The sequence below is a fragment of the Trifolium pratense genome, linkage group LG3 (genome assembly GCF_020283565.1).
Source record: "Trifolium pratense cultivar HEN17-A07 linkage group LG3, ARS_RC_1.1, whole genome shotgun sequence".
NCBI classification, from domain to species: Eukaryota; Viridiplantae; Streptophyta; class Magnoliopsida; order Fabales; family Fabaceae; genus Trifolium; species Trifolium pratense.
This window is the reverse complement of record NC_060061.1, coordinates 53,118,691-53,133,675: the sequence shown is the minus strand read 5'-3', so window position 1 is coordinate 53,133,675 and position 14,985 is coordinate 53,118,691. Positions and strand designations below refer to the sequence as shown.

At 29.6% G+C, this 14,985-nt stretch overlaps 1 protein-coding gene and 1 long non-coding RNA gene across 2 annotated transcripts; both read right to left on the bottom strand.

The window, feature by feature from the left end:
- Nucleotides 1-6,438: 6,438 nt before the first annotated feature.
- Nucleotides 6,439-7,685, bottom strand: LOC123913503. Its single transcript, XR_006811640.1, has 3 exons — nucleotides 7,379-7,685; nucleotides 7,142-7,208; nucleotides 6,439-6,678 (listed from the first exon to the last, which is right to left on the bottom strand). It is a non-coding gene; the product is annotated as an uncharacterized LOC123913503 (long non-coding RNA).
- A 749-nt stretch (nucleotides 7,686-8,434) lies between these two features.
- On the bottom strand, nucleotides 8,435-13,905 carry LOC123913501 (protein ZINC INDUCED FACILITATOR-LIKE 1-like). Its single transcript, XM_045964270.1, has 17 exons — nucleotides 12,953-13,905; nucleotides 12,656-12,696; nucleotides 12,348-12,408; nucleotides 12,146-12,248; nucleotides 11,707-11,809; nucleotides 11,529-11,582; nucleotides 11,313-11,375; nucleotides 10,988-11,037; nucleotides 10,798-10,873; nucleotides 10,437-10,625; nucleotides 10,076-10,163; nucleotides 9,723-9,808; nucleotides 9,518-9,625; nucleotides 9,374-9,418; nucleotides 9,185-9,273; nucleotides 8,999-9,042; nucleotides 8,435-8,936 (listed from the first exon to the last, which is right to left on the bottom strand). The coding sequence occupies exons 1-17, from the start codon at nucleotides 13,098-13,100 to the stop codon at nucleotides 8,824-8,826; spliced, it is 1,461 nt and encodes a 486-aa protein (XP_045820226.1). The 5' UTR covers nucleotides 13,101-13,905; the 3' UTR covers nucleotides 8,435-8,823.
- Nucleotides 13,906-14,985: the final 1,080 nt, after the last annotated feature.

Below are 14,985 nucleotides of genomic sequence, written 5' to 3'. Positions count from 1 at the left end.
AGTTATTTGGCTCATGTAAAGAAAGTTTATTATTTTATTTTGAGCCGTAACTTAAACATTTTTTTAACACTTTATAGAATATGTACTTATTTTATTTAAATATTTGCATTATTATTTAAATCAAATCAATAATTTTGGAATTTTTAGTGAATTTCAGATCACATGCACACACTATATGTAAAGAATAAGATTATCTAAATCACCTTATTATTTTGCATGTAATTATGTTTTAATATCTACAGTTTCTACAATTTCTAAAATTTATTTTGACGTATGAGCATCAACAATTTATATAGTTGATGATTTTTCATCTTAATCTTGAAAAATTATAACTATTTACTCTACCCCTTCACACAATTTAAGGTCTCTCAGATTTATAAAAAAGACGATTCTTGTTCTGATAATAAATTGTTTCTATTGAAGTTTCTTCTCAAACATTCACTTGGTAGAATATTTATATCCCATATTTTATTGGTCAAAAATTTTCATAATGTTTTTAGCTAGCGGTTTTATTTATCTTCTTTTTACTATGCTTAATTCATTTTTTTTATCTTTCATTTTTTTTAATGATTTTTTTGTCCCCTCATTTTTTTTTGTCTTTTGCTATTGAATGATTTTTATTCGGGTTTTCAGTATAGTTTAGTAGTGCTTATTAGAATGCAATACTCTTTTTTTATAGAGGGGTACTTTTTTTTTATAATATAGAGCAGTACTCTTAAATCATATTCTCAAAATATTATGCACAAAAAATTATTAGATCGAATTGTAGTCCTGCAAGATCATAAAAGCAATATAAAGGATACAATTTATAAATCCAGTAACCTGGTAACACATGAAAATTATTAGACTTGATGTCTTGAAAGATTTTGAGAACGTATAAAAAATTGAAATTTATAAACAATAAAAGACATATATGTAAGCTAATATAATTTTTTAATCATTGAGTAACATAACTGATATTCAAGAGATTGACTCATCAACCACCACAAAAACCAATACTTGAAATGTAACCATCAACCCATAAGGTATTCAATGCAAAAAGTTATTTCATTCTAATAGAAGGTGAATAATATGTAACCTTTGAATAATGAATAAGAATAGTAAATGTCATTATATATACATAGTATATTTTTTATGTTGAGCATACATATAATTTATATATACATACTTTAGTGACGTATTTTCATTTTTTTTTCTTTTATAATTTTGATCCTCTTTTTATTTTAGCACCATTAATTTACATTATTTGTTACTTATTAATTTCCAATACTTCCAAGGTATATATGCATAGATATAATATACCATATATAAACGTAATATTATGTTACTTGCATTTTATTTTTTACAATATTTACATTTGTTTTAAACCCATTATAATCTGCCTAGATATAATTTATGTTAGTCTCAAGACCAATGATTTGGATGATGAAATGGACACAAAATAAATTTTAGAGTAATGTTTAAATATAGCTAGAGAAAATTTTCTCTAAAGCATGCTACATAGGCAAAAATATGGAGGCTTCAAAATAACCAAGAGTAAAATACACAGCTTGTTGAAGACGAACCGTCACATACATCTAGCTCCAAAAAATGCATGTTGATTTTGACCGCACACATAACTCCATTATAGAAAAACGTAATCCACAATTATTAGAAGACATAATTCATAATGATTATGAATGAAAAATGTAGAACATAAAGACGGCTGTAGTTTTAACACTTTTTTTTTTACCGGAAAGTTTTAGCACATATACAATGTAATATCCACAATATTATGAAATAAAATAATGGAAAAAGATTTGGTTAACCTAAATATATAGTGACTTCAGCTTCAATCCTATAAGAAAAGCCAATGAAAAATTTGAAGAGTATCATCAAATAGTTGTTTGAATAAAGCGATGATGATCCAAAATCAATTTTTTTTATTATAGATAGATAGATAGATAGATAGATAGATAGATAGATAGATAGATAGATAGATAGACAGAAAGTTGTAGAATTGTAAAAGTTATATTATTTATTTATTCACCTAGAATAAGAAGTTGCATGAAATTTTGTAGAGGTGTCAAATCATCACAATGCTTGCTTAATAGATAGAAGATAGATAAATAGATTTAAAAAATTGAAAATAAATACAATATTCTAACAATTACTTAAAGCTTGCAACAAAACACTAAATGACCATTTTCAACCTAAAAAAAGATAGAGATAAAAGTTATTAGATATGATGTGTTATAAGATCATAAGAGCAATCAAACAATTATAATTTACAAACTTAAATGAAAGACAATTATCTCATACCTATGTATATCAATTTCTTAAACATTGAGTCGCATGCTTGGGAATGTAACTATATATATATAGAAACACACACTAATGAATTTATGTAATCTTTAAAATATACTCATAACGCAAAAAAATGAGAGTTTGAAACGATGATACTTAGCTTGTTGAAGTTCCTTTGAGAAAGAAACACATTTCAGTACAAAGAGGTTGATAGATTAAAGAATGAACACACAAAATGAGTATTACAATTGCATGATGTGAGAAAGTGGATAGGTTATTGCACATTTATATAGGATACTACTCAACTACAAATATATTTAATTTTGTAAACGTTTTTTATATATGAAAAGTTGTGCTCTTTCAAGTTCTAGAGCATTAACACAATCACAAATTATATGAAAAATTTCCGTTTTGTTTTAGGAGTATTTAATTTTAGTTGGTCCCTTTTAATTTAATTTTTCATTTTTTCATTTTTTAGTATTGATATATCCTTTTGTAAGCAATTTTATTAGAGGTGACACATCATCACAATGAAGGCTTTGGAGCAATTCAACCTTCCTTTTACTAGTAAAAGATTTTAATAAAAAATTACATACACAAAAAATTGGGCATAATAAAGTTATTAAATACAATGCATAGGTGTGCATAGAGATGTGGAGAAAGATGCGTGGGGTGGGATATGGAGTGTCTTATACTCCAGAGTGTGTTCCATGTTTTGGGTTTTTTTATTTATCAAGTTTCTACCACCGTTAGTGATGGCTAATTTCTGTCCAAAACTTGTGGGATATACAAGGTAGGTTCTCCTCTCCAATTGAATTTTCTCCATATGCATGAGTCAGGAATCGAACCGCTGATCATATGTTTAAGCAGATCAAGACTTTATCACTTGGACCAGTTCATTGTTTCTTCAAATGTTAAAAGATCAATCAATATCCATGTGTTGATTGTTTGGAGTAGGTGAGAGTTAAGTGTGATTGGGTATTGGTTTAGTTGTTGTTTTGGGAATTTTGTAGTTTATATATTGCTTCCTGACTAGTGGAGTAGGTCTTGTAATTTGTCTCTTTATCTTTGTTTTAAGCAATGACTAGGTATTCAACCCGTGCGTTGCACGGGCTTAATTAAAATGATTTTTAAGAAAATTTTATTAGTAATAACAATTTTAATAAATATATTATTTTTTAATAATACAATTAAAATATTTTCAAATATTTTATTTCGTCAATTGAATATATAATATAAAGAGATAGATAAAAAATTGAAGAAAGTGATGATGACTCAAAACTGAACTTTATACTAAATAATCCATAACACAAAGAAATTCAAGACAATAATTTAGGTCACATTCGTATATAAAAACTCTTTGATTAATAAAAAAAATAAATTAAAAATACGTTTTCGGCGAACTCTATATTTGCTCCGATTGAGAAAAGTATGCACACTACTATCTGACGATTTCGTTCATACTGAAATGAAAAGAAAGGAATATAATTTGAACAATTGAATATGGTTGTATATATAAATGTAGAAAGGTATTGTTATCGGTAGCATAAGAGAAATGTATGAAACATATTTGTTAGATTAGTACTCATATAGTGTAACAAAAAAAAAGGATTAGTACTCTTTTTTTTTTAAGTAATCCTAAAAAAAAATTACTATTCCTTCTCAAATTATACATTAATACCTCCCTCATTATCAATTGATAAAAAATATTTCTCTCATCATCAGCTACCTTCGGCTTCTCCTCCAACTTACATACCTTTATTTTTTTCTAGTTTTAGGAGGGTGACGAATTTAATTCAGTCGTTTTTTTTTTTTTGACAAAAATTCAGTCGTTTTCTTATTTAGCAAAATTAGAGTAGTTGGCTTGACCAAAAAAAATTAGAGTGGTTGGCGTTACTGTAACTAATATGCAAAAGAAAAGAAAGATTGTCGGGGGGATAATAATTACTACTTCATTCGTCCCACAATGAGTGAGTCGGTTAACTATTGTATACTATTACTTTTCTAAAACAGTCAACTGACTCATTCATCGTGAAATGGAGGGAGTAATTAGGCAAGGCAACTCTTTTTCTAAAGAAACACTTGCCAAATTGATCTCATCATCAAACTAATCCATCACTAAAAAAACTCAACATTTGGCTATTGTTTTTGGGCTTTGGCTTATATAGTATGAACAAGGAGATCATGTCTTTTATGATGTACAAGTTAATGATATCATTTTAACAAATACGAATTTAACAAAATTTATCGTTAGATTGATAGTTTATATCATATAGATGATCAATATCAAATTTTAAAGAAATTGAAAATCATATGATATGTCATTGAGACCCATCAAGGTTAACCGTAAACACCGAATATGATTTTCAATTTCTTTAAAATCTTACATGGATAATTTATATGATATAAACTATTAATCCAACGGTGAATTTTGTAAAATTTATATTATATCATTAACGTGCAACATATGCATCACCTGTACTTGTTAGAATCAGCCCTTCATCAATATATTTTATTCACCCATTCATTGTTATAATATTTTGTAATTTATATAAATTTTAATAAAAAATTACATACACAAAAAATTGGGCATAATAAAGTTATTAAATACAATGCATAGGTGTGCATAGAGATGTGGAGAAAGATGCGTGGGGTGGGATATGGAGTGTCTTATACTCCAGAGTGTGTTCCATGTTTTGGGTTTTTTTATTTATCAAGTTTCTACCACCGTTAGTGATGGCTAATTTCTGTCCAAAACTTGTGGGATATACAAGGTAGGTTCTCCTCTCCAATTGAATTTTCTCCATATGCATGAGTCAGGAATCGAACCGCTGATCATATGTTTAAGCAGATCAAGACTTTATCACTTGGACCAGTTCATTGTTTCTTCAAATGTTAAAAGATCAATCAATATCCATGTGTTGATTGTTTGGAGTAGGTGAGAGTTAAGTGTGTTTGGGTATTGGTTTAGTTGTTGTTTTGGGAATTTTGTAGTTTATATATTGCTTCCTGACTAGTGGAGTAGGTCTTGTAATTTGTCTCTTTATCTTTGTTTTAAGCAATGACTAGGTATTCAACCCGTGCGTTGCACGGGCTTAATTAAAATGATTTTTAAGAAAATTTTATTAGTAATAACAATTTTAATAGATATATTATTTTTTAATAATACAATTAAAATATTTTCAAATATTTTATTTCGTCAATTGAATATATAATATAAAGAGATAGATAAAAAATTGAAGAAAGTGATGATGACTCAAAACTGAACTTTATACTAAATAATTCATAACACAAAGAAATTCAAGACAATAATTTAGGTCACATTCGTATATAAAAACTCTTTGATTAATAAAAAAAATAAATTAAAAATACGTTTTCGGCGAACTCTATATTTGCTCCGATTGAGAAAAGTATGCACACTACTATCTGACGATTTCGTTCATACTGAAATGAAAAGAAAGGAATATAATTTGAACAATTGAATATGGTTGTATATATAAATGTAGAAAGGTATTGTTATCGGTAGCATAAGAGAAATGTATGAAACATATTTGTTAGATTAGTACTCATATAGTGTAACAAAAAATAAAGGATTAGTACTCTTTTTTTTTTAAGTAATCCTAAAAAAAAATTACTATTCCTTCTCAAATTATACATTAATACCTCCCTCATTATCAATTGATAAAAGATATTTCTCTCATCATCAGCTACCTTCGGCTTCTCCTCCAACTTACATACCTTTATTTTTTTCTAGTTTTAGGAGGGTGACGGTCAACTTATCAATTGTCAAACATACCAAACAAAACTTATAACAAAGATATACGTGCATGATTGTTTTTAGTCTTATTTAATAAATTTAAAAAGGTTTGAATAAAAATCTTGTTGAAATGTATTTTATCTTTTTCATCCTTTGGTTCAGTTCATCTTAAATTATGTATTAGATAGCGTAACTGCTTACCCTTACTCTTCTTCTCTATTCTCTAAGCAATTTAAAATTGCTCATATTTTAAAAAATGCAGTTCTTGTGCTACTTTATTGGATTATATAGAAATCGAGAGAACTTAAGAGAAATTGTGAAGCTTTTTTAGTTTACAAAAATACATGTCTCTTCTTCTTTTTCTTTTGACTAAAAATATACATATCTCTCTTCTTATTAATGAAAATAAATTCTAAATTATTCAATTCTATACAATGGTTCTGAAACAGAAATTGAATAGGACTATTCATATAATGCAATTCCATATGATACCATGGTTAGGACTTCCTCCATGATAAAGCTTGAGAATTGATTTAATTGGTCATAGTAATATTTTCCCAAACTCCATTTGTGATGTTGCTACACATTCAGCAACAACAATGTTGCGTTAATGATCAAAGTGTGAATCTCGTAACCTTCTCACCCAAATAAAAATTCAAGCATGCGTGAACTCATATGATCAATAGAAATTAAAATTAAAATTCCCATTATTAAAACTTGATGAAATAGATAATTTGTAAAAGAAGGCAATTTTTGTAAAAAAAATTTAATCTGTCAGTTGGTACAGACATCTCAACAAATAAAGACTAAAAATGTACAATTCATGAGACTGGTAGCAACTCAACCTAAAATAGAACAAAATTTTTAACTAAGCACAATTTTTATATATGCATACTCAAGTTTACAATTCATGAAACAAATGTAAAATCTTGGCATTTTTTAAAAACGTGAAAGATCAATATAAGTACCATGGTAGCAAAAGAAGAAGCAAATAGAGAATATCTTACAAGTACCAATGTACCATAGTAACAAAAGAAGAAGCAAATACTTAGAGAATATTCATATAAATATTATAATAAATAAACAAACATTTTTCACCTTGCCAAAGAGTAAAAGTAATGCAATTGACAAAGGTAGATAGAATAATTCAATGGAGTACTCCTTCCTAAGATAACAAAAACATCAAGGTGTTAAATATCAGAATGCACCGGATCACAAAATAAAAAGTAAAACAAATGATTGACATATAAATCCAAAGATCTATGGTACAATGTTAAAGTAAAATAAATAATAAATAATGAAATAAAAATACATTTTTATGTAAGAGCTAATTACCTTTAAACAAAACCCTCCTATTTCGGCATCATCATGCAAATGCAATTGTAAAAAGAGGATGTCCATTTAAGTAGAAATGCAAATGCAATTGTAATAACAAATTGTTGTTACCAATTAATTGATGGAAAATGAAGAGTTAGTGGTGATTACTGATTAGTATAATTGAAAGGTTGATGTATTATATGTATGCATTATATGAGAGAGTTTAGAATGTAAGAAAACAAATAGGTAGTAATTATTTTCGTAAATAAAGAAGATTCAATGCAAGATAACTCTTGACCTTATGTATTCTTTCCATTAAGTTGATATCATTAGCCATATTTATTCATTGTTTTTTTTAAAGATGACACATCATCATCATAATAGTTTGAGAGATGACACATAAGCACCAACTTAAGCTTAAAAAAAAGGAAAAAATAGAAGCTTTGTTAGGCTGCCACATCAGCAAAAAAAAGTTTGTTTTACAATTATATATAGATAGATATAGATAGATTAGAGATTCCCAGGGGCATATGTTTACCATACATTGGGGATGTTTTCACTTTAATCATAAAAATAGCTTTTCGTTCACAACTAATTTTAGCTGGAAAGTTAGTTAAAAAGGGACCATATGTGCTGAATAAACATGTGCTGAATATGACAAGTATTAGTACATGTAGATAAGTCATTTGCATAAGAAATATTAGGAAAAAGGGATTAAATTTCCTTAAGCAAAAAAGCTCATGGTAGCTGGAAAATGCATATGGTAAGTGGTGATATCCCAAAACCATGATTGTTAAAATTTTAAGTTAACTCGTAAAATCGTGCGATTAAATACGAGTTTAGATTACAAATTTGAGTCAAATTAGTGGTTAACTTGAAATTTGATAAACTCGAAAATTCAACCGACTTGACTCACAAGTTAACTCCTTAAACTCACTCGACAAACTCGAACAAGTACATGACGAGTTAGCATATATGTTTTATATATGTGCATTAAATTCGTCCAATAATTAAACTGATAAATGAAAACCTTTTAGGAAACTTATCACAAATAATAACAATAACACACGGAAATTTCAAATACCAACAGGGCATGCATCATAAATACTATAGTTGATGTACGACGGAGCTCAACTCGGGTACCACGAGTAAAAAGAGTCCCCAATCATACAAAAGTATAACGTAAAATAGTCAGGCCCCAAAGTGACCACACAAATAGTACAAAACAATAATAGTACACAAATAGTACAACCATCTCACCCAACATGTCATGCTTAGCTTGATCATTCAGGTCACGTTGAACTCCACCTCCAGCATGTCAAGCTTAGCTTGATCATTCGAGTCATATTAGGCTCCTCCTTCAAATCAACCATGCAGTTCATATTTTGTAACTATCTTGTGAATACAGTAACTGCTTCACCATAGGACCTTGAGTTGCTTCATCCCTTAATAGAAAAACCATTTTAGTGTAACTGCTCAGAGGGTGTTTTCTTCTTTTCAGCCAGAAATGGCGTAAACATCAATATCACTCCGAGTCCTCCAGCAACATTCAGGATAAAGAAAACCATATGAGTGCCTGCAGTTAAATGCAACGTGTTAGCTTCGTTATAATTAGTTATAATTAGTTGACTATCATACCTGGGAGGAAAGATGCATGCATCCGTTTTTGTGACCAAGCTAATCTGCATTCAACAAGAAACTTTGCATGAAATTTTGTACAAATTACAAAACATATACTGTACATTAATAAGCAAGTTTATGCCAGAATTTGGAACATTGAATGATAAGGTAAGAATAAGCTAAAGAAATCAAAGGGCTACTCACACTGCACCACCACCAGCTGGCCCAATTGCTTTGAATATAGACATACCAGTCATAGCAATACCATTAGCCGCCCCTCTTTGATATTGTTCCTGTTTTCCAAACAAACATGCCATTTATACCACAATTTCCTTAAAATAAAATCACAACTTATGGTATGAAATTAAGTGTAGAATGCGAAAAAAAAATTACCACCGCCCTATTTTGCAGAAGAAATAAACCAGTGTCTATGGTCACCTGAAATACAGAAGTACAAGTAAGCTTGCAATACATATTATTAACTATAGACTATAGTTATAATACTATTGGTTAAGATAAACAAAAATATAAACTTACACATAGAAGATTCTTCAGAAGCGAAGCAATATTAATCACTAGAAACAGTGTGATTCCTGACAGCGTTGCTATGAAGGGGTAACTTTGCAAAAGAGGTATGGATAACACCTACATAAGGTACCGAAATAACAAGAAACTTTTAGAACAAGAACCAATGTAGTGTAGTGTTGAGTTGCATTATTTGCTATCGATGAAGAAACCTTACCCCGGAGAGGCGAGCCAATCTTACAGGTCCGAAAGCTCTTTCCAATGATGGGTATAGGCAAAGCTGGTAAACAATAAGGGCAAAACCTGAACATTGAACATTTTAGATAAGTCAGTAATTAAGCAGTATATCTTGGGAAAAAAAATGCATAAAACAATGTAATTCAGAAATTAAGAAACTAGTTGTTTACAATCTGATTTAAATCGCTCTCTAATTCTTGGTTTAAGGATTGAATTGTAAAAGGAGTGAAGAGAAAAAACGATAAAGACTTTGAATTAAGGTTTGATATTGTGATGATACAAAAGTACTTGTCCATAATTCACTAAGTATGCATACACATATGAAAGATGTACCTGATATTGCGAGAACATCACCAACATTATCAGTTGTAAAGTTCAAACCACCCAACCTTCTAGGACTAACAGCCCATAAAGAGAAAACCTATCAAGAAATAGACTGATGTTTAATTATCAGTTCTGCCACCAGATATGAAGCACTGACATAGATACAAACATCAGACATGACAGTGACACACTAATACACGTAGACATTTGTAATAATAATTTAGGAAAATGAAAGTGATTGAATGTAGCCACAATTGTTAGTATTGCGTTATTGTCAGGCACTACGCCCCTAGTTAGTTAGAACGAGAAAAATTCGAAACAGCATCTATTTAGATATGCATAAACTAATTTTGGTAAGTAGGTATGGTACCTCTTGATAAGCAATATCATGAAGTGAGAAAATGCAGTATACAACTATAGATGACATTAAAGGCCAGTTTAGGAAGAGATTTTCATCTTTTTGAATTATCTTGTCTTTGTCTTTCGTTTTGCTTCCAGTTTCTAAAGCTTCAACATCATTAGTGGACTGATCACCAAGAGGGTGGTTGTGTAGTGTTTCCTACAATGATGCAGACATTTTAAAGCATTTATAGTTAGATCATGTTTTTCAAACACCAGAGACTAAGTGGTTAGAGTACAATGTGTTTGACTGTTTTAACCCTGGAGTACCGAGTTAAGTTCGATTCCTACTCGTAAAAAAAAATAAATTCAGAATCCAATCAGATACATACCGGAAGCCAGATGCAGGAAATTGCAACCACAACAGCAAAAGCTGATATTAAAATGGAAGGCAAAAAATATGGAAACCTGCAAGAAGATTTATGTTTTGACAATGACAATCAGCACATAAAAAATAAGGTTGGAAAAAAAACTAAACTGTTAAAATTTACTGAAACTAAAACTAAGGAAAAATTCACTTACGTATCCCAAAAGGAATTCTTTGGAAATATATGTGGATATTTCACTGTTGGCTGCAATATTAATTTCACACACAAAGTATTAGAGAAACAAGTAAAAGGGTGTTACAAAATATCACTTTTGGAGGCAAAAACTACAAATTCTAGCTTCTAGATGCAAAATCAATTCTAGTCAAGAATCCTCAAACATACAATTTTAACTCTTCAAATCACTTTTGACTCTCTGAAAAGTGAATCCAAACACAGATACAAACACCGGACACGACAAGGACACTGGACATGCACTGAGGCATCTGTCCGCATCCAAAATCCAAGGATAAGTTAAGTACCTGAGCCAAATAACCTCCCAATGCTGGTCCAATTATTAAGCCCATCCCCCATGCTGCACTGAACTGAAATCATGTCACATTATGAGTTATTATTGTTGAATGAGAGAGACTTCATGCATAAGACGATGAAACGGTGTGTCTTAACTCTCAACTACACAACACAGTCGATTTTATGTCAGTGCAGTTAGGTGTCGGACACAGATTCTAGAGGCTTACAGTTGAGAGTCCAAGAGCTTGCTTTTCTTCTCGAAAAATTTCGGAACAGTAAGCCTGTTAGTATAAGAGGATGGGACAAAAAATTATCTGATACATCCAAAATATACGAATGACAAAATTATCATTTTTCCCTGATGTTGCAGGATGAAATAATAGGTAATTTTGTGTTGATTAGTACCTTCATTGGTCCAAGCAAACCATTTAAACTTCCGAGAAAAAATCGGGTAGTAACAGCCATCCAAAAACTTGTACTAAGGCCAAAGAGTGTGTTGAAAATGATACTGAAATCAAGCATTTATCATCAATGTTTTCAATGTTGTAATGGAAAAACATATAGGCTATGTTTGGATAACTTAAAGTCAAATTGATTTCATATAAGCTATAAATTATCTTCATAAAATATCTCTGAGGACTTAGAAAACAATCTGAAAACAGCTTGTGGCATGTTATAGTCTGTTTTCATAAGCTATCTTTGAGAATATATGAAAATAAGCTAAAAATAACTTATTGACATTTCCGTAGGATTACTCACTCAAACAGTTCTGCAAAGGCTTATGCTAGTAGATAAACTCAAATAAATCGATCCAAATAAACCGCACAGTGACATATATACTTACACCGAGATAATCCCTATAATTGCAACAGGTTTTCTACCGTAACGATCAGCTACCATTCCCCACGGTATAGATGTGAAAGATCTTCCAAGCATGAATGCAGATCCTAAAACATTTTCACAGCATTTTATTATAGGATCAGAAATAAAGAACTTATGAAGATAAAATACATCAAAGAAAGGAATTTACATAAAAGTAATCTTACCTACATAACCAGCATAAGCACTTATATCCTCCTCTCTTTTTGCAATATTGAAATCTCTTATCTAAATAAAAAATTATATATTGTTTGCATTAAATGTTGGCATTTTTAGCATTTCATAACAAGTTAGATATGAAGAGAAAAAGCAATTAGAAACTTCGATATGCTAAAATGTAAGAAACTTTAGAGTTTAGACAACTAAAATTTTTCAAAGCAACTACCACCAAGAAATAATAATATCATAAAATTAAAGATTATGTATCATGTTGTACCTAAGGTAACAATGAACAATAAATATTAGCTTAACTTACCATGAAATATAGGTAAGGAAATAGAGATGATATAGGCAAAGCTGTAAAAAACACAAAACAAAGAGACATCAGAGACGGTATTTTGACACAAATTTCACCAACAATTTAGATGGTTAACACAATTAACCATGGTGTGTCGCAACTCATTAATCATCAACTGAACACAATTAATCACGATTTTGAACATCAGTTACAACAATGTCCGGTATCACATATGATGACATTGTTGTAACTGATGTTCAAATATCATAAAAAAAATGTTATGACGACTAAAATTAAGTTTAATGCTTAGCTTACCACTGCATAAAACAACCATCCATATGTTCAAGAGATTTCGAAATGAAACATCAGTTTTGAGCTCTTTTGCTTTGTCCACCTTACAACCAGGACAATTCTCATAGTATTTTTTCTTCAACAATGCCTCTCCAACATTTTCATTTTCCATCTTTCCAAATTACAACTCAACAATGTTTTTGTTTTTTATGTGACCTTCTTGACCAAATCCTTTTCTATTTGCAACACAAAATCAGAAAGACATATCAAAGACAAAGAAAAAGAGATGAATAGGATAGATAAAATATTTGTGATGGAGTAGAGACTAGAGAAGGAGCCACAAGGATGAGCAAATCCAAAATAGGGAAAACAAAAAGTTTAATGGTAATAAGTGAAGTGGTGAAAATGAGTATGAAAATGAAGTTTGCATTTGAAGAGTTTATTAGCCTAGGCAAAAATTATGATAGTTAAAAAAAAAAGGAAGAACAGTTTATGTGACAAGACAACTCGACCAACCTATTGAAGTACAAATGTTTATGTCTAAACAGACTTGACACTTGGTGGAGTGTGGATTGATATAAGTCGACTTGATGAAGAACAAATGTATATGCCTTGTTTAATGTTTGGTCGACTGTGGGCCGATATGGGGCGACCATACCATGTGAACTCTATTACACTTTGACCATTCACTATAACAATGTTACTTGAGACAATCTGCTCCCCTTCGGGGCACAACTACGAATATTAATTCCCTTGAGATATTGACCGCTTTCAATATATGTTTTTTCATACGCACTAATTAGAGATGAAACTCTGACTATAAATGGTTAAGGTGGTTTGTTATGTAATTGAACAAACAATAAAGTAAAACAGCAAATCATCGAAGAATTGAAGAGAATGGATGGATGTTGGTGCACTGTGGAAATGAATGTGGACACAACACATGTGATGATGTGAACGTATCAAACATTATGTTTATGTGTCCAAGAAGATTGGAGTAGTGAAATCATAGTATGCCATTATTATATGATTCCACCAATAATCCAATGGTCCAAGCTATATAATACTCCCTCTGTCCCAAATTGAGTGACACAGTTTGTTTTGACCATATTTTTTTACTAATAAATAAAAATAAATATTAGCATATAAGATGTTGGATCGTCTCGATGATTATTTTCAAAATATCAAATTTTTATAATTTTTATTATAATATAATTAAAAATATTAATCGTACCAGTTATGTGCATGCGTAAAACAGTCAACTGTGTCACTTAATTTGACACGGAGGGAGTAATAATTCTCTAGTTACTACTATTATAAATAAATAAAAAAACTACATTTTAAGTTGATTGAAAAAATAATATATTTAGTCATAATGATTGGAGGAATAGATGTTTATTATGCAATGTCCATGATCCATATCAATAGTCGTTTTCTTATTTTTTAACAAAATTAGAGTGCTTTGAGTCACTTGTAATTAATATGAAAAAGAAAAGAAAGGTATTGTGGGGGCATAAATAATAAAATAAAAAAACTCATTATTTTTTTTTATGATAAATAACTCATAATTTATTTCATAAAAAAAACTTTTTTACATTATATATGGTATATATGAAATATGTACAAAGGGCTTTCTTTAAAACAAAAAATACCGATTAAAATTTAATTTTTCCTCTTATACCCTTAACTATTTATTACTTTTTTTTTTCAATTCTTCAATTTATCTTTTTCATATCATTAATGCAGGACAATTTTGTAAATAACTCATAATTTCTCTTTTCTATACAACATTAATTATATTTCTTAATACGAATTATAATGTGGTACCGAGAGAGTATTTAATTAATAATATTTTTTGTAAAAATTTAATTAATATACCTTGAGTTTTAAAGTTTTGTCTTTTAAAGAGGGTCGGTATAAAAAATTACTAGCTTTGTTTAAAAAAGTTAATCGTGTGATATTAAATTTGTTGATAAGTGATGACCGAAATTTATGTGATGGTTTTAGTAGTATTTTAGGATAGTTTTTAATAATTTTAGTAGTTATTGAAGATCAAA

Bases quoted from the DNA above. Each gene is read 5' to 3' on its own strand.
- LOC123913501 (XM_045964270.1), bottom strand. From the start codon at position 13,100: ATGGAAAATGAAAATGTTGGAGAGGCATTGTTGAAGAAAAAATACTAT. The intron at 11,376-11,528 runs GTAAGCCTCTAG...ACATGATTTCAG, and splicing joins AAGCTCTTGGACTCTCAACT to TTCAGTGCAGCATGGGGGAT. The intron at 11,038-11,312 runs GTACTTAACTTA...TTAATATTGCAG, and splicing joins TGGGAGGTTATTTGGCTCAG to CCAACAGTGAAATATCCACA.